This window comes from Myxine glutinosa, chromosome 10 (assembly GCF_964187855.1).
Source record: "Myxine glutinosa chromosome 10, kmMyxGlut1.1, whole genome shotgun sequence".
NCBI classification, from domain to species: Eukaryota; Metazoa; Chordata; class Myxini; order Myxiniformes; family Myxinidae; genus Myxine; species Myxine glutinosa.
In genome coordinates this window covers 93,511,233-93,539,175 of record NC_136270.1, presented here as the reverse complement: position 1 = coordinate 93,539,175, position 27,943 = coordinate 93,511,233, and the positions used below count along the sequence as shown (strand labels likewise).

The window sequence follows — 27,943 nt, the reverse complement described above, 5'->3', positions numbered from 1 at the left end:
AAGAAGAAACTTCCAGTAAATATAAACGTATTTTATAACCTTGCATAATGAGAGGAAACGTAAAAACAATGTTTATTGATCACATGTGATTGCCAAAGCTTAAACCAACAGTCATTCACATAAATATGACGCGTTGTTCAGCAGAATGAAGGAATGATGAACACAATCATTAACGCTCAGTATAGGAACCAAATACACAATAAAACACAAAACCCCAGGCAGTTCTTATGACTCCTAAAACTCGACAACATATTTAATACACTCATTGACTCATATGGAAAGCAATATTATGAATGCTTCACGTCATCACGGTCATTGTCCAGTGACCTGATAGAATTGTTTTACATGGCATACACAAATTGAGATACTCTGCATCATGGTTGCAGGAACTTGAGCTGCCAGAGAATCACACTACACAAGAACCTTTTCTCTTCCTTCCTGCTAACCTCCATTGCCACCATTGTGGAGCTCATCGCTGTTGCTCATAACGAGGCCCTTGTTTCCTCCAATCCGGTGAGTGTTCTCCATGCCCCCCACTGCATTGTAAGTATACTGTATGATGTTGTCTGCAGGCCATCTGCTCAAGTTTACATCAATGCTAACATATGTCGTAGCTGCTGTAAAGCATTGAGAAGCAACCCGTGGCCATTTTGTGACGTGTGATAAATGGCCACGTTATATTTAAGGGTAAAAGCAAGACTAACGAGGAAGCATCTGAAAATGTAAAGCCTGTCCGCATCCATTTATATTCAGACGTCTTCTTCTTCTTCAGTACGCTCAAAATAACAAAAACAGTTCAACAAAAAATACAAAATGAAAATTGATGATTCTATGCAGCCTTGACTTTGAGCTTTAGATGTAAAAAAAATAATCAGCATCCAGCTTTTGATTGGTGAACCAATTCTGTGACCAGATATGTAAATTCTTGAAATTTCAGGTCAATCAGTTGAAAATTGGTGATTTTATACAACCTTTGACCTTTTGATCTAAAAAAAACAATTGGCTTCTAGCTTTTGATTGGTGAATCAATTCAGTAACCCAATATGCATATTCTTAAAATTTCAGGTCAATCGGATGAAAATTGACGACTTTATGTGATGCTGACCTTTGACCTTTTGACCAAATTATTAATTTGCCTTCTCCATATTCTCATAATAAAGCTTTGTTGAAAGTTTGATGACAAAACTCAAATGGTAAATTTAAATTTCAAGTCAATTGGATGAAAAATGATGATTTTAGGTGACACTGACCTTTGACGTTTTGACAAAATTATGAATATGCCCACTCCATATTATCATAACAAGCAACGGTACCCGCCCTACGGGCAGGGCTTCAATTGGGAAGCCCAAACGAAAAGGCAAAATATCAGAAATTGAAGGCTTTTTTTAATTTTAAACGATTCATATAAACATCCATTGAATAATATCACATGCAAATCATCAAAATCTAAACAGTACATGCCGCCCATTTTGAAAAAAAGATTGAATTCTGCAAAACGGAAGTGGCCGCTACACGTCTTTCTCAGTCGCACGTTTATGTGTGAAGAGTGCGCGCCGAATCTGTAACACGGAAGCGGCCGCTAAACCTGTTTCTCAGTCGCTTAGCACACGCTGCCGTGTTACTTCGGAGCCGCACGTTTATATCGGAAGAGTTTGTCAGGAGTCGATCTACTCTCTCCTGGTATGCAGAATTTCAACAAAAGCCACATCACTGTTAATATCGGTAAATATTATTCCATCGTGTTTGGAAAAACTGGAAAATTGGAGATTTTGAAAAATTGGAAAAACAATATAGCCTATTTTACTCCAGGGGGGTCCTAGGATTACCCACCCAAAATATCGTTGCGATCGGTTTAGCTGTTTTTGCGGTACCTTTGAACGGATAGACGGACGGACATTTGGTGAATTATAGTAAGATAAAGCTTTGGTGAAAATTTGCTGACAATAGCTCAAATGGCAAAAAGGTTATGGCCCGGAAAAACCTGCCCGCCCGTTATGGCCTGGTGTTCATATGGGAGTGTACAGGCCATGTGTGTGTGCTATTTGTTAGATACCCTCAGAGAGAGGGGTGATTGGGATGGGGGAGGGAAGGGAATAAGGGGTGGAAGAAAAAACTTTTGTTGAAAAAGGCGTATAGATCTGCAGCAATGATAGATTCCAAAACTTTGCTGAAGATGTGCAGTATGGAATTGGTCTATGAATGAGTTTGTCATTCTTGTTCCTCTCTGTGAATCAGTGTTGTAGCTTGCAGATTCGTGTGTCTTAGACAACCTTTCTTGTAGAGATTATATGACGTGAGGGGAACGATTTGTTGAAGACTGTAGGTAGAGAGGTCACTTCCATGGAGCAAGATTTTAAGGATGATGTGCTGATGTCTTCAGGTCCTTTTGCAGATGAGTTCAAGCCTTGACAAGAGCTGAACCACTTTAGAGGCGTTAAAGCTCACAGTCCAGAGAGGAGCCTGTAGAAGAGGCAAAAGATTGAGAGATGGGATTAGAAAGTTGGTTTTAGATGTGAAGATAGAGCTTCGGCACATTGTGCTTTTGTCTTTAGCTGCATCCCAACGATACCAACATATGTGAAGGAAAGAGGAGATGAGGACGAAGCTCTTGACCATGTGCCACCGGGTGTGCGATGATTGGTACAGATTGGAAAGCTCAGATTTTAGACATGACTGGTATTGGTGGAATGTCTAAAGATGGTCACAATTGGTTAGTCCTCCTGAGGTTCCAGGCAGTTTTTGATTGGGTCAAAGCTTTGGGATGATAATATGACTAGCTTGGTACCAGGGCTTTGGCAAAGGGAAAAATATACTGACGTTTGGGAGGGAATTAAGTGTTCCACAAGGGGAATGAGGTGGAAGATCGTGAAAGAATCTGCAAGTGCCATCAACGTCTGGATAGTGAAGACAAGCTTGACCCATTAATGTGGGATGAGGCAGAACACACCCCAGTCTTGCTAAATAATTGCCACATTGTGACAGGCAGAAAGATGGATGACTTTACGAGCAGATGGTCAGAAATTTCCACAAGAGCAAAATAATATAGTATGTTATTTGGCTGAATCCCAATCCCCTGGGCAGCCTATTTGATGACAGTTGAAGTCATCACAGATAATGAACAGGAAGATTGGATGAATGGAAGGCAGAGGGTTTATGTTGGCAGAAAAACTCATAGACGTCATTGTCACCATTTGGAGAATATTCAACATTGTACAAAAAAAAAGGTTTTACCACAGGTACTTCATGTCATTTGGGAGGTGGGATGAGGCAAAGGTATTAACACCACCCAGAGCATTGGGCCTATCAAAGGAGTATTGGCTGAATCAAGAGAGGAAGGGTAACGTGTCGTGAAGCACCGTGAAAGAAACGTGTGTCGATACACCGCCCATGTATAAGTACATCTCATTTTCTCCAAATTTCCCTCTGGTCAGTATCAAAATGCGAACGAACCTTCGGGAATATGGGTATGCATCAAATAAAGGTCACAATTTGGTGTCGGTGGAAATATCGCACATCACACTTGAAACCATTGCCGGGAGAAATCGCATGAGGCCCCAATATATGTTGTAAATATGTTATACTGTCCACATATAATCTGATGGCGAGAAAAATTAGACAGGCATTGGGATTCATCATTCATGTGTGAAGATTCATGCAAGCAGCTTTGTTAGCTAAAGACCTAGGCCTAGCACGTCGAGACAGCTCTGATCTGTTGGTCTGAGGGGGATGCGATAAGTATAGAATGTCTTAAGGATGTCGAGTTTCCTCCAAACTTCTATCAGTTTAGTAGCGACTGTTTGAAAATGTAATTGTACGTTTGACAGAATTGTTTGTGGTTGTAACAATTTTTACGTCCATCCGGTAAGTGCGCCCTTAGGGGAGAGGGGCAAGATAAAGGCAAGTTTAGGAGAGTGGCAAGTTAAGTCGCTACAACCTCCATTGTGTGACCATTATTCCCCCCTGACAAGTTTGGTTGAGATTGGATAAGTAATGACCGAATGTATTGCGGGCAGACAGACAAACAGACATCAAATTGCATATTTTAGTATGAAGATGAATCTTCTTTGAAAACAAGTGAATCCTCTTGGATTGCGCTGAGGTTCGGGCTTGGAATTTCTAGGAGGAAGTATAATTTGTATGCAATGAAAGTACATGTAATATGGGATCGAGTAAGATCGAGTAAGCTTCACCAGTGCGCGTGCGCGAATTTACGTCACGTCGGCAGCGAGAAGGCGTTCCCCAACACAAACCAATCAGGAACTGCCACGCCCACTTATATGATCTCCGAATTCCTGTGACAGGAATTAGCGTTACACTGGCTGGAAGTCAATCGCTAAAGGCGCTTCCTCAGCGCCAATAAACACTTTTAATAAGAATCCCACGTATTGCAGAGAATTAATTTAAGTTTCAGTTTGCTTTTTCATTTGCACATTAACTTGTCACCCAGGAGGTTTTATTACACTTGTTTTCATCGGAACAAGGAGAAAAAGACATAAAATGTCATAGCCCCTGTGGTTTTAGCAATTTTGCTGTATGGAGTTAAAGGCCGCCAGTCGGCCATCTTTGGTCGGATTACAAAACAAAATATTCTGCATATGTACACTCTCATGTGTTGTCTTCATGCCAAGTTTGAACAAAATCGGTCCATGCATGGTCGAGCAAAGGTTTAGGACACGTTTAAGTAACAAAATGGCCGCCAGTCGGCCATTTTGGATCTGATCTCGAAAATAAATGAGGGGCATATGTAAGCCGTCATTCGTTATATGTGTGGTAAGTTTGAACAGGTTCGGTAAATGCATTTCCGAGAAATCGGTTAAGGACATGTTCAATACCGGGTTTTTTCACAACTAAAATGGCCACCAGTCAGCTATCTTGGATCAGATCGCAAAACAAGGTGAGATGCACCTGTATGCCATCATGTACTATGCTTGTGCGAAGTTTGAACAAAATCAGACCATGTCTGATCAAGAAATGATTGGGTACTCGTTTAAGTAACAAAATGGCCACCAGTCGAACATGTTGGATCTGATCTCGAAAAAAAATGACGCGCATATGTAAACCATCATTCATTATCTGTTTGCCGGGTTTTAACAGGATCATTAAATACATGTCTGAGAAATGGTTGAGAACGTGTTAAACATCGGTGTTTTTTTACAATTAAAATGGCCGACAGTCAGCCATCTTTGATCGCATCGTGAAACAAAATGATGTGCATAGCATTCCATCATGTGTTGTGTTTCTCCAAGTATGAACAAAATCATGTCTGAGATTGTCTGATACATGTCTGAGATATGGTTGTGGTAGATGCACACACACACGCACAGACGGGATGAGATGCAATCCATAAGCCCCCGTTTTGGACTAAGTCCAACGGGGGGAATAATATACCATTCAGTCCAAAGTTGTGGTCATAAAAGCTTTGCAAAGTCATGTGAAACTCAGTGTTGCATCGAGTTCACTTAGTCCGAGTCCAAGCTGTCCGAGTCAGAGTCCAACTACTTGGCATTCCGAGTCCAAGTCTGCATCCTGTGCTGCACATATATTGAAAGTGGCAAAAAAACGAATTTATTTGTGTTTATGTATTATGTAAATTAAGACAATTAAATATTGAATTGGCATATGTAGGAAAATTACACACGCAGACCAGGAATCGAACCCAGGTCCTCTGGTGAACAGTACCAGCCATCTGAACTATATGGGTGACCCTGACCCAGAGCACTGGTACAGTTCACCAGAGGACGTGGGTTCGATTCCTGGTCTGGGTGTGTAATTTTCCCACATATATCAATAAATTAGTTATAATCCTGTTCATTTCTAAAATTAAATATCAAAACTGACCGACAGTATAACTTCTTACTTGCATCAAGATTTTATTCCATATTATGGCCTTCTTGTTGTAATTTGCTCATTCGTTTCAGACTGCAAAGTTTCTGATAGCAAACAAATCTTGTCTAGAAAATTAGATTTCGACGTTGGAAATTTTTTTTTTCCCCCAATCATTCACAACGCCAAACTCAAGCATGAAACAAATACTAAATTTTATAATTCCGACATTTTATCGCTAATCACATCTTTACATTAACGTCGGTCTGTAGTTTCCCTTTCAAATGGTGTGAGCGTTTTGGCAGAAAAGCAATGAGGGCTGTTTACTGTATGTGTGGGTACGTGCGGCTAATCATTAAAAGTTTTACTGTACCCTAAAAGTTTTACTGTACCCTTTTTATTTCTACCATACCCTAAAAGTTTTACTGTACCCTTTTTATTTCTACCATACCCTAAAAGTTTTACTGTACCCTTTTTATTTCTACTGTACCCTAAAAGTTTTACTGTACCCTTTTTATTTCTACTGTACCCTAAAAGTTTTACTGTACCCTTTTTATTTCTACTGTACCCTAAAAGTTTTACTGTACCCTTTTTATTTCTACTATACCCTAAAAGTTTTACTGTGCCCTTTTTATTTCTACTGTACCCTAAAAGTTTTACTGTACCCTTTTTATTTCTACTGTACCCTAAAAGTTTTACTGTACCCTTTTTATTTCTACCATACCCTAAAAGTTTTACTGTACCCTTTTTATTTCTACCGTACCCTAAAAGTTTTACTGTACCCTTTTTATTTCTACCATACCCTAAAAGTTTTACTGTACCCTTTTTATTTCTACTATACCCTAAAAGTTTTACTGTACCCTTTTTATTTCTACCATACCCTAAAAGTTTTACTGTGCACTTTTTATTTCTACCGTACCCTAAAAGTTTTACTGTACCCTTTTTATTTCTACTGTACCCTAAAAGTTTTAATGTACCCTTTTTATTTCGACTGTACCCTAAACGTTTTACTGTACCCTTTTTATTTCTACTGTACCCTAAAAGTTTTACTGTCCCCTTTTTATGTCTACCGTACCCTAAAAGTTTTACTGTTCCATTTTTATTTCTAGCGTACCCTAAAAGTTTTACTGTATCCTTTTTATGTCTACCGTAGCCTAAAAGTTTTACTGTACCCTTTTTATTTCTACTGTACCCTAAAAGTTTTACTGTACCCTTTTTATTTCTACCGTACCCTAAAAGTTTTACTGTGCCCTTTTTATTTCTACCGTACCCTAAAAGTTTTACTGTGCCCTTTTTATTTCTAGCGTACCCTAAAAGTTTTACTGTGCCCTTTTTATTTCTACCGTACCCTAAAAGTTTTACTGTACCCTTTTTATTTCTACTGTACCCTAAAAGTTTTACTGTACCCTTTTTATGTCTACCGTAGCCTAAAAGTTTTACTGTACCCTTTTTATTTCTACTGTACCCTAAAAGTTTTACTGTACCATTTTTATTTCTACCGTACCCTAAAAGTTTTACTGTGCCCTTTTTATTTCTACCGTACCCTAAAAGTTTTACTGTACCCTTTTTATTTCTACCATACCCTAAAAGTTTTACTGTGCCCTTTTTATTTCTACCGTACCCTAAAAGTTTTACTGTGCCCTTTTTATTTCTACCGTACCCTAAAAGTTTTACTGTACCCTAAAAGTTTTACTGTGCCCTTTTTTTTTCTACCGTACCCTAAAAGTTTTACTGTACCCTTTTTATTTCTACTGTACCCTAAAAGTTTTACTGTACCCTTTTTATTTATACCGTACCCTAAAGGTTTTACTGTTCCATTTTTATTTCTAGCGTACCCTAAAAGTTTTACTGTACACTTTTTATTTCTACCGTACCCTAAAAGTTTTACTGTACCCTTTTTATTTCTACCGTACCCTAAAAGTTTTACTGTGCACTTTATATTTCTACCGTACCCTAAAAATTTTACTGTATACTAAATTTTGCCGGACTCGAGCTGAGGTCTAGTTCTTGGCATTCAGAGTCCGAGTCCTGAAAGTCGAGTGCGAGTCCTCCAAAAAGTGGACTCGAGTCCTACATTGCTGGTGACACTACAACGAGAATACTGTACATTGTTTTGGTGTGCTGTTTCATCTCGATGAGTAATGACTACACCGACGCCTTGTAGGGAATTCATGGGAATGTGATATTGAAGCCACAGCATGTTATGGAAATATTGAGATCGATAGTAGTCAATGCCTAACATCAATCAGTACGAGGACTCACAGTAACGAAAGGCCAGAGAGGATTTCTTGATGAGGCATGGTGGTCGTGTCGTACTTCATAGACACAAGGAAAATGGAGTTTGGCCATGACCACCATCTCATTTAGCCCGTCTTGTCAATTTCACTCAACACAAAACTAAAGTACTCGTTGCTTTTCATACATGTACCTCATCAAAACTATTAAAGGTCTTCGCATTTTTCTTTCGCAACGAGTGAGATCGATGTGGAATGGCTTTTGCTGATGCTGCGTGCTTTTCCCGAATCTCCCGCCTTACCTCCAGGTGGGCTGCAAAGTCCTCCAGTTTGTACTGCACTACCTTAGGGGTAGTAACTATTTCTGGATGCTGTGCGAGGGGATACACCTGCACACGCTCATTGTTGTTGCCGTTTTTGCGGAAGAGCAACAGCTCCTCTGGTACTACCTCCTTGGTTGGGGTAAGTCTCGATGTTCCCTATTTACCGCCGCACATTGTGTTTGTATTACTCCAAACTTTCTTATTTTGGGGTTTATTTTTGTGGTTATAAGCCCGCGCGTGCGAAGCAAAAAGTGGGGTTAGGCACTATGGTTCATTTCTGTCCACAAACGTCAGTTTATGATCAAGGAACAACTAATTTAAATTGAACGTTATATTTTGAACACCAATCGGAACATGAATAGGAAAACAAAGCTGTAGTTTAGCAGTACGTTGTCTATAAATTCGTCCCAATCATGCATGCACAGAGAGGAGTTGGATAATGTTTTTACTCTATTTGCTGGGCCTGGCAGTCAAACAGGAAACTTACTGTTTTTAAGAATGTCATAAAGGACACAAACAACAGGCATGAATAAATAACATAGCATGTTAGCTAGGGTGGCGTAATAGATACTGGTAAATGAGGGTAAATTCCGGAATTAATTAATTTATACGATTTTTACAATCATTATTTTATTTAAATTGAATTATATACTTGAACACTGTAGAACACAAATTTCCTTCTTTTCAATTTCAAGAACCTCCAGTTTTGCAGGACTTGGATATGTTAAATAAAGTGGTGTATAAGGGAGATGTATAACACCGTTTCAATAGCGCTAAACCTCCATAATTTTTAAACAAATGTAAAAATGATTATATTTTAATAAAATTGAAGTACATACTTCAACACTGCAATGCGGTATCATGTTCTATTAACTCTCAAGTTAGGTATGTCCTGCTTTGTTAACTTTATAAAAGTGTGCATAAAAGTTAGAGTTTCGGTTTGGTTTGCCTTAGATTATCAGATATTAGACGAGCAGATATTAGAATAGCAGATATTAGACAAGCAGATATTAGACTGGCAGATATTAGACTAGCAGATATTAGACTAGCAGATATTAGAATAGCAGATATTAGACTAGCAGATATTAGACTATCAGATATTAGACTATCAGATATTATACTAGCAGATATTATACTAGCAGATATTAGACTAGCAGATATTAGACTAGCAGATATTATACTAGCAGATATTAGACTAGCAGATATTAGACTAGCAGATATTAGACTATCAGATATTAGACTATCAGATATTATACTAGCAGATATTATACTAGCAGATATTAGACTAGCAGATATTAGACTATCAGATATTAGACTAGCAGATATTAGACTAGCAGATATTATACTAGCAGATATTAGACTAGCAGATATTAGATGAGCAGATATTAGACTGGCAGATATTAGACTGGCAGATATTAGACTAGCAGATATTAGACTAGCAGATATTAGACTAGCAGATATTAGACGAACAGATATTAGACTAGCAGATATTAGACTAGCAGATATTAGACTAGCAGATATTAGACTAGCAGATATTAGACTGGCAGATATTAGACTAGCAGATATTAGACTAGCAGATATTAGACTAGCAGATATTAGACTGGCAGATATTAGACTAGCAGATATTAGACGAACAGATATTATACTAGCAGATATTAGACTGGCAGATATTAGACTAGCAGATATTAGACTGGCAGATATTAGACTAGCAGATATTAGACTAGCAGATATTAGACTAGCAGATATTAGACGATCAGATATTAGACTAGCAGATATTAGACTGGCAGATATTAGACTGGCAGATATTAGACTAGCAGATATTAGACTAGCAGATATTAGACGATCAGATATTAGACGATCAGATATTAGACTAGCAGACATTAGACTGGCAGATATTAGACTAGCAGATATTAGACGATCAGATATTAGACGAGCAGATATTAGACTAGCAGATATTAGACTAGCAGATATTAGACTTGCAGATATTAGACGAGCAGATATTAGACAAGCAGATATTAGGCTAGCAGATATTAGACTAGCAGATATTAGACGAGCAGATATTAGACTGGCAGATATTAGACTAGCAGATATTAGACGAGCAGATATTAGACTAGCAGATATTAGAATAGCAGATATTAGACAAGCAGATATTAGACTAGCAGATATTAGACGAGCAGATATTAGACTAGCAGATATTAGACGAGCAGATATTATACTAGCAGATATTAGACAAGCAGATATTAGGCTAGCAGATATTAGACTCGCAGATATTAGACTAGCAGATATTAGACTGGCAGATATTAGACTAGCAGATATTAGACTAGCAGATATTAGACGAGCAGATATTAGACGAGCAGATATTAGATGAGCAGATATTAGAATAGCAGATATTAGACAAGCAGATATTAGACTGGCAGATATTAGACTGGCAGATATTAGACTAGCAGATATTAGACTAGCAGATATTAGACTAGCAGATATTAGACTAGCAGATATTAGACTATCAGATATTAGACTAGCAGATATTATACTAGCAGATATTAGACTAGCAGATATTAGACTAGCAGATATTATACTAGCAGATATTAGACTAGCAGATATTAGATGAGCAGATATTAGACTGGCAGATATTAGACTGGCAGATATTAGACGAGCAGATATTAGACGAGCAGATATTAGACTAGCAGATATTAGACTGGCAGATATTAGACTGGCAGATATTAGACTAGCAGATATTAGACTAGCAGATATTAGACTAGCAGATATTAGACGAACAGATATTAGACTAGCAGATATTAGACTAGCAGATATTAGACTAGCAGATATTAGACTAGCAGATATTAGACAAGCAGATATTAGACTGGCAGATATTAGACTAGCAGATATTAGACGAACAGATATTATACTAGCAGATATTAGACTGGCAGATATTAGACTAGCAGATATTAGACTGGCAGATATTAGACTAGCAGATATTAGACTAGCAGATATTAGACGATCAGATATTAGACTAGCAGATATTAGACTGGCAGATATTAGACTGGCAGATATTAGACTAGCAGATATTAGACTAGCAGATATTAGACGATCAGATATTAGACGATCAGATATTAGACTAGCAGACATTAGACTGGCAGATATTAGACTAGCAGATATTAGACGATCAGATATTAGACGAGCAGATATTAGACTAGCAGATATTAGACTAGCAGATATTAGACTTGCAGATATTAGACGAGCAGATATTAGACAAGCAGATATTAGGCTAGCAGATATTAGACGAGCAGATATTAGACGAGCAGATATTAGACTGGCAGATATTAGACTAGCAGATATTAGACGAGCAGATATTAGACTAGCAGATATTAGAATAGCAGATATTAGACAAGCAGATATTAGACTAGCAGATATTAGACGAGCAGATATTAGACTAGCAGATATTAGACGAGCAGATATTAGACTAGCAGATATTAGACAAGCAGATATTAGGCTAGCAGATATTAGACTCGCAGATATTAGACTAGCAGATATTAGACTGGCAGATATTAGACTAGCAGATATTAGACTAGCAGATATTAGACGAGCAGATATTAGACTAGCAGATATTAGAATAGCAGATATTAGACAAGCAGATATTAGACTAGCAGATATTAGACTTGCAGATATTAGACTGGCAGATATTAGACTAGCAGATATTAGACTGGCAGATATTAGACTGGCAGATATTAGACTGGCAGATGTGAGACGAGGGGATATTAGACTAGCAGATATTAGACTAGCAGATATTAGACTAGCAGATATGAGACTGGCAGATATTAGACTAGAAGATATTAGACTAGCAGATATTAGACTAGCAGATATTAGACGAGCAGATATTAGACTAGCAGATATTAGACTAGCAGATATTAGACTAGCAGATATTAGACGAGCAGATATTAGACGAGCAGATATTAGACCAGCAGATATTAGACTGGCAGATATGAGACCGGCAGATATTAGACTGGCAGATATTAGACTGGCAGATATTCGACCAGCAGATATTAGACTGGCAGATATTAGACCAGCAGATATTAGACTGGCAGATATTAGACTGCAGATATTCGACTAGCAGATATTAGACTGGCAGATATTAGACCAGCAGATATAAGACTGGCAGATATTAGACTGGCAGATATTAGACTGGCAGATATTCGTCTAGCAGATATTAGATGAGCAGATATTAGACTGGCAGATATTAGACTCGCAGATATTAGACTAGCAGATATTAGACCTGCAGATATTAGACCAGCAGATATTAGACTGGCAGATATTAGACCAGAAGATATTAGACTAGCAGATATTAGATGAGCAGATATTAGACGAGCAGATATTAGACTAGCAGATATTAGACTATCAGATATTAGACTAGCAGATATTAGACAAGCAGATATTAGACTGGCAGATATTAGACGAGCAGATATTAGACTGGCAGATATTAGACTAGCAGACATTAGACTAGCAGATATTAGACTAGCAGATATTAGACTGGCAGATATTAGACAAGAAGATATTAGACTAGCAGATATTAGATGAGCAGATATTAGACTAGCAGATATTAAACTAGAAGATATTAGACTAGCAGACATTAGACTAGCAGATATTAGACTAGCAGATATTAGACTAGCAGATATTAGACGAGCAGATATTAGACTAGAAGATATTAGACTAGCAGATATTAGGCTAGCAGATATTAGACTAGCAGATATTATACCTGCAGATATTAGACCAGCAGATATTAGACTGGCAGATATTAGACTGGCAGATATTCGACAAGCAGATATTAGATGAGCAGATATTAGACTGGCAGATATTAGACCAGCAGATATTAGACTGGCAGATATTAGACTGCAGATATTCGACGAGCAGATATTAGACTGGCAGATATTAGACCAGCAGATATAAGACTGGCAGATATTAGACTGGCAGATATTAGACTGGCAGATATTCGACTAGCAGATATTAGATGAGCAGATATTAGACTGGCAGATATTAGACGAGCAGATATTAGACTAGCAGATATTAGACTAGCAGATATTAGACAAGCAGATATTAGACTGGCAGATATTAGACTCGCAGATATTAGACTATCAGATATTAGACTAGCAGATATTAGACAAGCATATATTAGACAAGCAGATATTAGACTGGCAGATATTAGACTCGCAGATATTAGACTGGCAGATATTAGACTGGCAGATATTAGACAAGAAGATATTAGACAAGCAGATATTAGATGAGCAGATATTAGACTAGCAGATATTAGACTAGCAGATATTAAACTAGAAGATATTAGACTAGCAGACATTAGACGAGCAGATATTAGACTAGCAGATATTAGACTAGAAGATATTAGACGAGCAGATATTAGACTAGAAGATATTAGACTTGCAGATATTAGGCTAGCAGATATTAGACTAGCAGATATTAGACCTGCAGATATTAGACCAGCAGATATTAGACTGGCAGATATTAGACTGGCAGATATTCGACAAGCAGATATTAGATGAGCAGATATTAGACTGGCAGATATTAGACTAGCAGATATTAGACTAGCAGATATTAGATGAGCAGATATTAGACTTGCAGATATTAGACCTGCAGATATTAGACCAGCAGATATTAGACTGGCAGATATTAGACTGGCAGATATTCGACTGACAGATATTAGATGAGTAGATAATAGACGAGCAGATATTAGACTGGCAGATATTAGACCAGCAGATATTAGACTAGCAGATATTAGACTGGCAGATATTAGACTGGCAGATATTAGACTGGCAGATATTAGACTGGCAGATATTAGACTGGCAGATATTAGACGAGCAGATATTAGACTAGCAGATATTAGACCAGCAGATATTAGACTAGCAGATATTAGACTGGCAGATATTAGACGAGCAGATATTAGACTAGCAGATATTAGACGAGCAGATATTAGACTAGCAGATATTAGACTAGCAGATAAGTTAGACTAGCAGATGTTGGATGAGCAGATATTAGACTAGCAGATATTAGACGAGCAGATATTAGACTAGCAGATATTAGACTATCAGATATTAGACTATCAGATATTAGACTAGCAGATATTAGACTAGCAGATATTAGACTGTCAGATATTAGACTATCAGATATTAGACTAGCAGATATTAGACTAGCAGATATTAGACTAGCAGATATTAGACTAGCAGATATGAGACTAGCAGATATTAGACTAGCAGATATTAGACAAGCAGATATTAGACTATCAGATATTAGACGAGCAGATATTAGACTAGCAGATATTAGACTAGCAGATATTAGACTAGCAGATGTTAGACGAGCAGATATTAGACTAGCAGATATTAGACTATCAGATATTAGACTATCAGATATTCGACTATCATATATTAGACTAGCAGATATTAGACTGGCAGATATTAGACTATCATATATTAGACTAGCAGATATTAGACTAGCAGATATTAGACTATCAGATATTAGCCTGGCAGATATTAGTCTAGCAGATATTAGACTAGCAGATATTAGACTAGTAGATATTAGACGAGCAGATGTTAGACGAGCAGATATTAGACTAGCAGATATTAGACAAGCAGATATTAGACTGGCAGATATTAGACTAGTAGATATTAGACGAGCAGATGTTAGACGAGCAGATATTAGACTAGCAGATATTAGACAAGCAGATATTAGACTAGCAGATATTAGACTTTCAGATATTAGACTATCAGATATTAGACTATCAGATATTAGACTAGCAGATAATAGACTAGCAGATATTAGACTAGCAGATATTAGACTAGCAGATATTAGACAAGCAGATATTAGACTAGCAGATATTAGACTTTCAGATATTAGACTATCAGATAATAGACTAGCAGATATTAGACTAGCAGATGTTGATTCAAGTATCAGTTGGCAACAATTCCTCCCCGGTCAGCAGGACCAAACCAGATATAGAAGTATCCAATTGTAAGGTTAAGGTTCAGGTCTGACATTTCAACGACAGTGATCTTTATTCAGAATGATGCAGGTGATGGGGGTAAAGTGCATCAGGTGTTAAATACCTCAGGAAGGGAGCATTGTGTGGAAAGGGGTTGGTGGGGTCATGTGCCATGACATACAGTAAGACCCATGTTTTCATCATTGCCTAATGACTTCATTATAATTGGTGTCTAGTCTGCTAGGTACATGTTTCTGTAATTCGGTTGCATTTAACATTCTCTCAACGACGAGATATTTTTCTCATAACTTTTAATTCAAATCAAACGTAACAGTGGGTTCACATCTAACGTGGGCGGAGGCATATCTGTCAACTCATTCGCATCAAATTCTATTTTCAAGCTTAAATTGCAGGCCTTCAATTTTGATGCACCTTATTGTGCACTTCACAAGAAAGTCCGGTTGTTCATATGTTTCCCTTTTTCCCACCACAGGATTTCCACTTATCCCTGCACTGATACATGCAGTCGCACGGACAATCTACTTCAACGATAAGTAAGGAACTACCTGGAAAGGTTTATTACCCTCGTCAGAGGAGACGGTATTGCATTTGAGTCAGTTTGTCTGTCTGTCTGTCTGTTTGTTTGTTTGTCTGTTTTGTCCGCGCAGAATAAATATGATTTTCTCTGCAACCGTTGGTCCGATTGACAGGAAATTTTCACCACAATTCAAATTTTCACCATTGCAACAAAGCATATATTTTAAATGATAATTATGACATCATAGGTCATGTGGTATGGGCGCCATCTTGGAAAAAACGAAAAACTTTGCACCTCTATATCTCCAAAAGCGCTGCACAGAAAAAAATTGAGACATGGCTCATTGTAAAGAACTCTCCATGTGGAATAACATAAGTTAATGATGATGTCATAGGTGCCTCCATTATGATGTCATAATTCGACAAGTACAAAACTTCATCCGATCAAGATGAAATTTGTTCAGCGTCATCTAGGAATAAATTGGTGGAGAAGAAAAACAATGATGACGTCATCAGTCATATGGTTCGGCCGCTATATTTGTTTTAACACAAAAGCCTTAAAAACACTAAAAACACATCCTTGCGAGGGTCTGCAATCTCCGATTGCTCTTTCTTGTTTTCTTTTTAATAGGCCTGACATACAAACGATGAAAGTTCTTTGGAATTTCATCACAATTACTCCTATTCATGACGCTTGTTTTCTTATTAATGCATTCTGATTTTGGGGCTTCACAGCACTCAATATTCATGCTTGCGACTTGATGTCCAATTCCCCTCACTTTCAAGCCAAATATTGTAATGTTTATATGATCAGCCAAATAGAATAGAATACTTTTAATAGCTTATTTATGAATTGCATCTCCAAAGGTTTTTTTTCCCATAGCACTCGAGTATAATTTGGACACAACGTACATCATCTAGTCATAATTCAGGTAGGAAAGCATCACAGAGTGGAGGGAACATGATGGATGTAGGCAACAGTGATACAGATAAAATAAAAAATAGGCCAAAACATGATAGGTGCATGAACTATTTGAGTTCATTCATGCAGAATCTACTGTAAATGGTCGAGGTGTGTGTGTGTGAGGCATGTTTTTTGTGGAGTTCTACTGGAGCTTTCTGATGTGGAGTGTGATGCACCAAAATGATCAGAATCTGGAAGAATTCCCATGTTTTAAACGCACACCATGTTAAAGCGTATCGAGTAGCTTGATATGTCCTTCCACAGCATGGCATTCTAATAATAAAATAAATAACAAAAACAATGATAACATTGCAACAAAGCATATATTAATTAATACTAATAATATTAACAACAATAATAATATTAGTATCATTTGACAATAATAATAACGAACATATAATCCCCGCCCTGGCCCAAGCACATCTGGGCTTGGTGAAAGGCAAGCTCATGCTCAAGATTACAGCAGACAGGTGTGCTACAAGGCCATGAAGAGCAATGAAAATTTGGTTCAATAGACCAGTGGGCCCACTAGTAATCCAAAAAGTTGCAAAAATATATTTTAAACGTATAACATTTGCAATATATTTTGACAGATCCATCGGTAATGCTAGTAGTGATGCTGCAATCTACTCGTACATTCGAAGGTCTCTTTCCCGAAGTCCATGCCCTGGCCTTTACCTCCCTCCCACCTCCACTACTCCCCAAATCCCGATACAATATCTCGGGGCCCATGTCGCTGTCCAGGGCAGTGTGTGGCCTACAACCCTACCAACTGTCCATGGAATCACAGCCATGCCCTTTTGTGACACTTCTTGCCTCACACAATCTATTAGATTCCCAACTCATATCCCCCCTACTGGCTTGCCACTCTATACTTGACTTGATCATATCCAATTTCCCCCAAACCCTTCCCTTTTATTTATCTGGTCACCTTGGCTCCTCAGATCATGCACTCTAGGAAGAGTTTCCCTGGTGGTCTTCAGAGATCTATCACGGCACCACATTGTCTGGCAGGATTATCGGACAGATTGGTCAGGCCGGCAGTCTTTTCCACGAACTGGTCGACACTCTCTCCCTCTCTCTTCAACTCTGGACACAGACAATGGCTGACTTATTTAACAAAAATAAATTCTCTCTCCTGCATCACCTCTTGCCTTCCTGCCTCCAGCTTCCCTGCCCAACATCATGTTCCAGGTATAACAATTTATGTGGTGAGGCAATTGCCAGAAACAGCTTGCTTTTTCCTCCTGGAAAGCCAACCCCACTGATGGGAGCCTGCTGTCTCTCCATGAAGCTTATATAACCATTATTTTTCCATACTCAGATGTGCTGGCATCCAGGTTGTGGTGGAAGATCCACCTGAGATCAAAACTTAAAGGTCTTTTACCATCCATAAAAACTTTGTGGTCTGTCTCTCAAACTGCTCTTGAAGGATAGGGTCATGATGGGCACTACTCATGCCAAGGTTGGCTGCCTTAAATTGGTCTTTGCACTGAAGGCCAAAGTTCCTAATCCTTATTTTCCTGTACCTGCCCAACACCTCAATCAAAAAAAACAACAGCATGTGAATTTCTCTCCTGCCAAGGTGGAAAAATTCCTCGTCTCTTGACTCTACTACAATTGGGCCTGGAGATGAGAGTGCCCGGGTATCCAAAAACTGTTCATCCGTGTTGTCTATTCCTGTGTCTCTACGCTTCGCCAGACAAAATTCCAAGGGAACTGTCTTTCAAGTCTGTTGCCCACTGCTGCATCATGGATTCGCGGTGCATCTCTCATTTCCACGACTGACACACCCTGCGACCCTCCTCCCACCCTTCCATACATTTCCTCTCCTTGTGCCGGTGGTGCATCCGTTTGTTGTTGTCCCACTATTTTACCTTTGTCCCATTTTATCTGTTGATCAATCCACCGGCCCCTATTGTTCTACTCTTCCGTGAGCCTCAATACCTCTCTCATGATGTTTTTTAAAAACCTTTATCTGTTTTAATTAAAACTAGCATTGAACCCGTCGCTTTGCTGATATAAGTTGCAAAACAACGAGTCAAATCAATCACGAGATGTTGTCGGCCAAGTAATGCCGTAGTGTGTTATAATATAATTAATTGTCCCTCCACGAATAAAGAAAACCGCATGAAGTGCAACAACTACCATTATGAAGGATCATCTATTTATGACATGCATATATGGTCGAATGTTTGACCTCCATCCCCTTACTGCGTGCTCCGTACACATCCTCCTTTCCTTTACTCCCATCTCCTCCCAAACATCTTTCCCTTTCCTTCCCATGCTTCCCACACTTCTTCCACCTTCATTAACCATCATCCTCCCTTATCTTCCTTTTCTCAACTTAAACTATCTTCTCCCTATTTAGTCGCCACTCCCCTTTCCCTTCCATGCTTACATGATTAATAGATGGGCCATAAACACAAATTAGTGTTAGGCTGTTTCAAAGAAACATCCGGATACGACTTCAGATCCCATGTTAAGAAATTAAGCACAGCATGTACAAGCACGGAGATCCTGACGTGCAATACAAAAACCTATCAAATGTTTTAAACTTTTATTCATGACTCACTGGGCCATGAGTGACGTGTGTGTGTGTGTGTGTGTGTGTGTGTGTGTGTGTGTGTGTGTGTGTGTGTGTGTGTGTGTGTGTGTGTGTGTGTATCTGTATGGGCCATAACGTTATTACCATTTGAGATTTGTCATCAAATTTTCAACAAAGCGTTATTATGAAATGGAGAAAACGAAATAATAATTGCCAGAAGGTCAAAGGTCAGCGTAACCTAAAATCGTCAATTTTCATCCAATTGACCTGAAATTTAAAGAATTTGCATATTGGGTCACTGAAGTGGGTCACCAATCAAAAGCTAGTATCGGATTGTTTTGTTTTTTTTTAGAACAAAAGGTCAAAGGCCAAGGTTGCATAAAATCGTGACTTTTCATCTGATCGACTTGAAATTTGAGCAGGGTTTGCATATTGGGTCACTGAAGCGTATTGCTTTTCAGGTCAAAAGGTCAGGGTCGCCTAGTCATATAAAGAAAACGCACCCATGTCCGTAGGAAGTGGTTCAAGTTTGCCATTTTTAATATGAAATAGACATAACCTAGAAATGAACGAAACTCAATATAATTACCCTTTAAAACCACTTTTTCTCCATTTTTGACAGACGGATGGAAGAAAGAGCATTGCCAAATATTGAAGCAGCTTGACCACTTAAAAATTGTATTTTTTTTTTAGCTGTTTTCATCATATTTAGCATCGTGTTTTTGTCATCAAGAAAAAGTCTGAATACAAAGCAGATGCGGACGGGCTTTGCATTTTCAGATGCTTTCTAGTTTATTTTGGTTCTGGTGTTTTGAGTGAAATTTCTGAGTTATTTCCTACTGAATTGACGTTACTGAATATTTCTGAAGACAATGTTTTGTGTCTGATGCAGTTGCTGGATCAGTTCAGATACAAAACTCATGTATGTGGTGCATGGACCTGTGGTCACTGCATTGGTGGTAAGATGCCTGAGACTTGACAAGACTTTATATATATATACACACACACAAACACACATCTCTCAAATGACGTTACTTTATAACATACTCCAGGGTTCCTCAAGGATTTCTCTCACTCATAAGGTGAGAACAGTGCAGCATGTTCACATCATGCCACTCATTAACTGATAACATTTCTATAAGCTTGCAGGATGGCACAGGGAGTTGCTCGTACTGTGTGTTCAGCAGATGACATGCATGTCTGCTTTTGGATATGATTTAAAGTGCTCTAAAGCTGTGGCTCGGCGGCATGCAGCATGCTGGCGGTGGTCTACTGACACCGAATAATATGCAATATCCGCAGATTCTCCGTGTGCACAATGAGGCTTATCCTGGCACGGTACAATCAATGGCAGGAAGCCATTGGCGAAGCTCGCATGTGTGAGATGCCAGCACAATGCTGACACCTAACTTTATAAGCATATGGAGGTACATTGTTGACATTATATATTATATGAGGATTTTTAATCATAACAACTGCCATAATGTTCGCATTGCATAACTGTTAAAAATGTATTAATAGTTTATTGTTAGTCTTGACAAATGTACTTCACAAATTAATTCGGCCGAGGCTGAGCGAAGCGAGGTGGAGGCTGTTTATTCCCGATACCTGAAACACCCTGCAGCCCGTGCTTGCAGAAAACGGATTTTTTTTGGAACGCCCGCCGCATTTTCCATGCAATCATCATGTCATTAAAATTATATATATATATATATATATATATATATATATATATATATATATATATATATATATATATATATATATATATATATATATATATACACATGGGCAGGCATTCCTATATTGAAAGTTTTGTAGCAATCGGTCAAGAGGTTGCGGAGAAAACTAACTTAAAAGCGACTAAAGGTTAAAAAGTGAGGGCCTCGGCCGATGTGCTGCAACATGGTCATGAATGGTTGTGGACGCCTATTACAAGTACATTCTATTAAAGTACAAGCTAATAGGGAAAATAATGTGTTCCATCATAGTACATGTCCATTTGGGTAGTGTTAGCTTGTTGCAGTGCCCAGGAAACAGGCCATTTAAAGGAAGACATCATAATACGTCTTCCACAGTGATCGAGCAGTCTTTCGAAGCTAAGTCAAATCGTACAGCCCTATACATGATATCCGGCCGGAACGTTCATGGATAGTCACGTGCAGCCTGCATCCCCACAGGGAACTGCAAGTGAATTCAGTAGCGAGGCAGGAAGTCACATCAGGGTATCTAATTACATCTGAATCTCAGCAATAACATTGCTAAAGCCTTGGTGGCACTAGATCTGTGCCAGAGCAAAATACAGCATCCCAACCACAGAAATGTGCAGTTGATGGTATGCATCAAGTTTGACAATGCAACAACCGGGTAGACATAGCAGACAAAAGACAAAGAACTAAGACTGGTTGCTGCATGTGCTGTAGAGTAAGGTGGGGTAAGTGCCTCTATCAGAAAAGGTGGGGCAAGATGTCCCCCCTGTAAATATATATAATTTTTATATGCCTGGTGAGGGAGGGTTGTAAGTGTATGCTCGAGGCCACATGTCAATCAATCTAAAGTCTCTTAAAGTCACCGCAACCCATATTTTAAGCCTGTGTTTACCCAGGTACTTCCCCGCCCCTCTCCCCACATCCAGGCTTGACAAAGCCACCTGGGCCTGGTTCAGCCGGCACAAAACTCTGTCCTGCAGGTTTGGTTATAAAATAGAGGCCCATGGTGCAAGGGGCGTAAAAATAGGACGAAAGCCCCTGGGCATGGGCAGTTCAATCGGTAGTTACAGTTGTTGGCAGTCAGTCATTGGAGAGAGACGTGGAGAATGGAAGTAGTTTTCCCATGGAGCATGAAGCAGCTGCATTCCCACACGAATCTGCTACTGATAGGTGTTAGCCATCGCATCCCTGTACCAGCTTTGCCATGCCCTGATACCAATCTGCCAGCAAATGCAGAGTTGCCATTTTCCCACATTCCCCCTGTTATTTTATTTTGCCCCAGCTTCGTGTTTATTACCTCCACCATCTGCGACGGAGGTTGTGTTTCCATCCCTATCTGCTTGTTTGTGTGCAGGATATCTCCAAAAGTTATGGATGGATTCGGATGGAATTTGGTGGGCAGGTTCGGTGTGTGACAAGGACGAATTGATTAGATTTTGGTGAAGATCCGAATCCGGATACAAGAATTATTTAATTTTTTAAGTGATTCTTCTCCATTGAGAGATGGGACCAAAACGATATATGGCATAATATTTAAAAAGTTGTGGATGGATGATGACACAAGTTGGTGGATGAGTTGGTTAGATGACAAGAACAAACTGATTAGATTTTGGTTCAGGTCCGAATCCAGCTATGGCCCATCAGTGGGATAGAAAATGTAAACTATTGTCGCGCAACTCCGGTTAACATTAGCGTCGCGGATAGCCGAAACGTTCTTATTCGGAGGCACAACCCAAACACGGATTTTACTATGTGTCGCACGGGAGGGAGAAGGAAAATGGAGGCTGCGGAAGCGCTTAACTGCGAAATGGCGATCCTGTCGGGGAAATCAACTCAAGCGGGCTCAGGTGTACAGGGAATATCTATATTATAATAGCCGTAGATGATTCTGTCTGTCTGTCTGTCTGTTGGGCGTCTGTCCGGGGTGTGGCTTACTCGGTTTGCAGAGTAGCTCCACCCATTCTGGGGAGAGCCTACGCTTCATATAAACAAATACCCACCATTTTATTAACTCGCATAGCTTTGAGGCCTGTTTTGTAGGCCCGTGGTGTCTTGCTCTCTCTCCCAGTTTTATTTCAAATCAAATTCGATATATCATTTCATTTTTCACAGTCGCTAACATAGTTTTAGACTCGGTTGAAAAAAAACGGGAAGAAAATCCGATGAAAGTTGCCGTTTATAGAACGAAATGAATTCTCAAAGGCCTGTAACTTCAAGGCCATTGAGTCTCTCTCACGCCTTTATCTCCAATCTAACTCACCATCTGATTTCATTTTTATCGATGGTTTTAGACTCGGTGTCAGCAATAATTGAGAACATTCCACACACGCGGGAAAATGCAGAGATATATTTTTAAAAATCGCGTCATGATGTATCATACACCGCCCAACATGACACCGACGGCAACGTGTCGACATATATTAAAAATTCGCTTTTGCTTTTCCGTTAAGATATATTACTTTTTCGTTTGATGACAGTCGTCACAAAAACGTCAACAACGATGCCGACATATATTTCTTCGTTTTTATTTCATTCATCATTATTATCCGGAAGTAAAATATGTTTCAGGAAATTACCGAGAGATATTTCTTCGTTTTTTAAAATTAGTTATGTGCGCATACACTTTAAATAGGTTTATTTGAAATCTTTAATTTTCCACAATATAATTTACTTGCCATTTATCATTTGATGATTACGAGACACTTCCTCTTGAGGATCGTGACAATTCATGCGCTGCGTCGAAACTTCTATTTCCAAAATGAATGAGACGATCGATGAAGAACGCAGACTTGAACAGGATGTAGCAAGAAAACGAATGAGACGGGCGAACGAGTCCATCGACGAACGTCAATGCAAACTTGAACATGATGGAGCAAGAAAAAGAACGAGACGGGAGAAAAACGAGAGAAACGAGACGGGGAAAGGCCGATTGGAGAGGCGAGTGAGGAGCGATTGGAGAGGAGAGTGAGGAGCGATTGGAGAGGCGAGTGAGGAGCGATTGGAGAGGAGAGTGAGGAGTGATTGGAGGGGAGTGTGAGGCGCGATTGGAGAGGAGTGTGAGGATGTATTGGAGAGGCGATTGAGGAGCGATTGGAGAGGAGAGTGAGGAGCGATTGGAGAGGCGAGTGAGGAGCGATTGGAGAGGGGATTGAGGAGCTATGGAGAGGAGAGTGAGGAGCGATTGGAGAGGCGAGTGAGGAGCGATTGGAGAGGAGAGTGAGGAGGTATTGGAGAGGAGTGTGAGGAGGTATTGGAGAGGAGTGTGAGGAGGTATTGGAGAGGAGTGTGAGGAGGTATTGGAGAGGAGTGGAGGAGGTATTGGAGAGGAGTGAGGAGGTATTGGAGAGGAGTGTGAGGAGGTATTGGAGAGGAGTGTGAGGAGGTATTGGAGAGGAGTGTGAGGGGGTATTGGAGAGGAGCGAGGGGTTGGAGAGGAGCGAGGGGTTGGAGAGGAGCGAGGGGTTGGAAAGGAGCGAGGGGTTGTAGAGGAGCGAGGGGTTGTAGAGGAGCGAGGGGTTGTAGTGGAGCGAGGGGTTGGAGAGGAGCGAGGGGTTGGAGAGGAGCGAGGGGTTGGAGAGGAGCGAGGGGTTGGAGAGGAGCGAGGGATTGGAGAGTGAGGACCGATTGGAGAGAGTGAGGAGCGATTGGAGAGGTGAGTGAGGAGCGATTGGAGAGGCGAGTGAGGAGCGATTGGAGAGGCGAGTGAGGAGCGATTGGAGAGGAGAGTGAGGAGCATTTGGAGAGGAGAGTGACGGGCGATTGGAGAGGATTGTGAGGGATTGGAGAGGAGTGTGAGGAGGTATTTGAGAGGAGTGTGAGGAGGTATTGGAGAGGAGTGTGAGGAGGAGTGGGGTTGGAGAGGAGTGTGAGGAGTAGTGGGATTGGAGATGCATGAGGGTGGAGAGAGGAGAGTGCGAGGTGGAGAGAGGAGAGTGCGAGGTGGAGAGAGGAGAGTGTCAGGTGGAGAGAGGAGAGTGTCAGGTGGAGAGAGGAGAGTGTCGGGTGGAGAGGAGTGAGGGGTCACATATTATGTGAAATAAATAAATTGTGTTCATTACACCATTTCTGGATCTGATGACTTGCCAGTAACCATTATGTAAAAATGAATGTGCAGCATCTAACACAATATGTCGAAATGTCACACACATCCATGCTCGTGGGATTCCCAAGGGTGACCCCGCTAGTAAAAATAATATAAGGGTTTATTAACAAGGAGGGTGGGACAGGAAAACCGCGATGATAATAATCAACTAATGGCCTAAGTTGGGACGTCCCCACATGACAGATCTCAACCACAGACGAGGGAATATGAATACGAAAATAACACGTCTCGTCGTGTACAGTGTAAACGCGGAGCTCGGCCTTATCTGTCTGTAGTCTTGTATGGTTTGCCGTCCAATACGGCTCCGTTCTGCGTCCCACGCGGCCCTCTCCGACCGCCTCCGAGCACCACCAGGCCTCGCTCCAAGCTCCGATCGATTCGCCGCCTACGAGGTCCGTGCACCAAGCACCACGCGTCCAACGCAGGCCCGCGAGCTCCACACAAGGTCGACCCTCAACTCGAGCACGAACACAGAACGACGAAGAACGGCAAAAAGGGGAAGAGAGCGCAAGTCCACTGCACGCCAAGTGCCGCTTCGAGCCAAGTCCAAGCCAACGAAGCAACTCTCAACTCTCTGCCTGTGCGAACTGAACTACTCGCCAACTCACTCAATCCACTGTGTCTCAAGACTCACTGCTAGAAGCAACTCTCTCCAACCAACTCTGTCTCAAGAACCAACTGCGTCTCAAGACTCACTCTCTTGAACCAACTCTCTCCAACCAACTCCGTCTCAAGAACCAACTGCCAAAATGGCGTTCGGCGCTTTCTAATATCTGCTGGCCAGTGACGTCAGCCTTGGCACGCTGCCAACCAATCAGTCCCTTCCACCGAACCTCCCAGCTTCGCTCAGGCCCACGCCCACCGTGCCTCCTAACCTCGCTCCCTACTCCGTGGTCATAGGTCATGCTATTCATAGGTCATACTCCGAGGTCATGCTATTCGAGGTGGATAGGCCCGCCGGAGGTGTAGGTGGTGGCGGCCATTATCGGCGGTGTCCTGGCCTGGTTTCCTTTTGCCGGTTCTCTTTCACAGTCATGTCAGGGAAGGGCGTTATTTAGTGTTGCAATAAAGATCATAACTAAGTGTCTAAGTGGTTGCGGTGCCAAAAGGGACAAAGGTTTGGCTGACCAGGTGAGACACACAGGGGCGCTACTCTTTAATCCCTAACTCTACTTAACTAACGAACCTCCTGGTAGGTTCACAAGTATACTCCTTACCGACAAAACGCCGACACATGAACTTATTACAAGGTCAGATTCCTTACCGCGACAGACGAAGCACGTTACCTATTCAGATCTATCTGCTCTACATATCACTACCCTGCCAGACATAACACTATTCAGCCTGGCGGAGGTATTCTCTCTACCGAGTGCTGTTCTAGTTCAGTATATGATTATACTGACAGCGAGAAAGCCCTCTGATGTAGACACCCAGGATACTGAACATATAACCAAGACCAAGGGGGGTAACATATTTTGCAGTAGTGGAGAGATATTGCCCCACCTTGCCCTATGCATGTGCTTTCTGAAATGTTCAGGTCACACACACACAGTCTATACACATGAAATCATATTAATTTATATATACAGACTTGGCATTTAATATGGAATATTTTTTTTGTGGGGGTGAACTTACTTTTCAAGATGACTTAGAACCAAAAGTTCATTGGAATTATGTTGAAATTATTCTAGATTTTGTTTATGTGACCTTTAAAAGAAACAAAAACCACATTTGACATTTCGAAGCAAATAAATTGATCCTTGAAAGTGATGTAAACTGATATCGAACTCAATTCACGGACAGTACTGGTTTAAACTTCTGTACGTTTTCCAGACGTATCTCTTTATTTTGCACATTAGCCAAATTTTTTCTCAACAAAAACAAAAGCTAAATTATGACTGGGATTACGGACAGTAAAATTACAGTTCAGTACTTCGTGTAACCCCCACGAGCATTCAGGAGAGCACGTACACGTCGAGGCATGCTGTTCACGAGATTTGCCAAGGTTTGGACAGGAATCGCTTGCCATGCAGTGACAATAGTCTGCTGCAATTCACGCACAGACGCAGGCTGCTGGTCCAAGTTGTCGATTTGATGCGTTAATTCTGCCCACACGTTCTCTATCGGATTCATATCCAAGGACATGGCAGGCCACTCCATATGCTCTATACCACGGTCAGCAAGAAGGTGTTGGATCATGCGAGCACGATGAGGCCGTGCATTGTCATCTTGGAAGACAAAGTTTCCTCGAAAGGCTGCACGAGCAAATGGAAGCAATGTTTCTTCCAGAATGACCCTGTACTTGAACTGGTTCAGGTTTCCATTCAGAACAACCAGGTCAGTTTTGCCCCCTGCATGAAAAGCAGCCCAAACGGTCACCCCACCACCTCCAGCTTGGACTCTTGGCACTATACAATCTTCGTTGTGGACTTCATGCACTTGTCTGCGCACTCGGACGCGGCCATCTTGACGATAGACCAGAAATCTAGACGTCACTGAAGGTCACATGATTCCAGTGTCCTGGCTGCCATTGACGGTGCTCTCTGGCCCACTGCAATTGGCGCTGGTGGTGTTGTCTGGTCAGGCGTGGCTTTCTCAGGGGACGCCTGGCACGATCGCCTGCTTGAACCAGTCGTTGGTTGACTAGCCTTCTGAATACAGGCACATTTGTCAGTTGCTGCCACTCAGCCCTAAGCCAATTAGCTGACTTGGTACGGCCATTGC

At 40.5% G+C, this 27,943-nt stretch overlaps 1 protein-coding gene across 1 annotated transcript in view; it reads left to right on the top strand.

The window, feature by feature from the left end:
- Positions 1 to 27,943, top strand: part of LOC137433957 (calcitonin gene-related peptide type 1 receptor) — a 72,435-nt gene that overhangs the window by 31,066 nt on the left and 13,426 nt on the right. The window contains exons 7-10 of the mRNA XM_068126476.2: positions 387 to 513; positions 8,366 to 8,519; positions 15,853 to 15,913; positions 20,301 to 20,367. Coding sequence (XP_067982577.1) covers positions 387 to 513; positions 8,366 to 8,519; positions 15,853 to 15,913; positions 20,301 to 20,367 — 409 coding nt within the window. The remainder of the gene's footprint in view (positions 1 to 386; positions 514 to 8,365; positions 8,520 to 15,852; positions 15,914 to 20,300; positions 20,368 to 27,943) is intronic.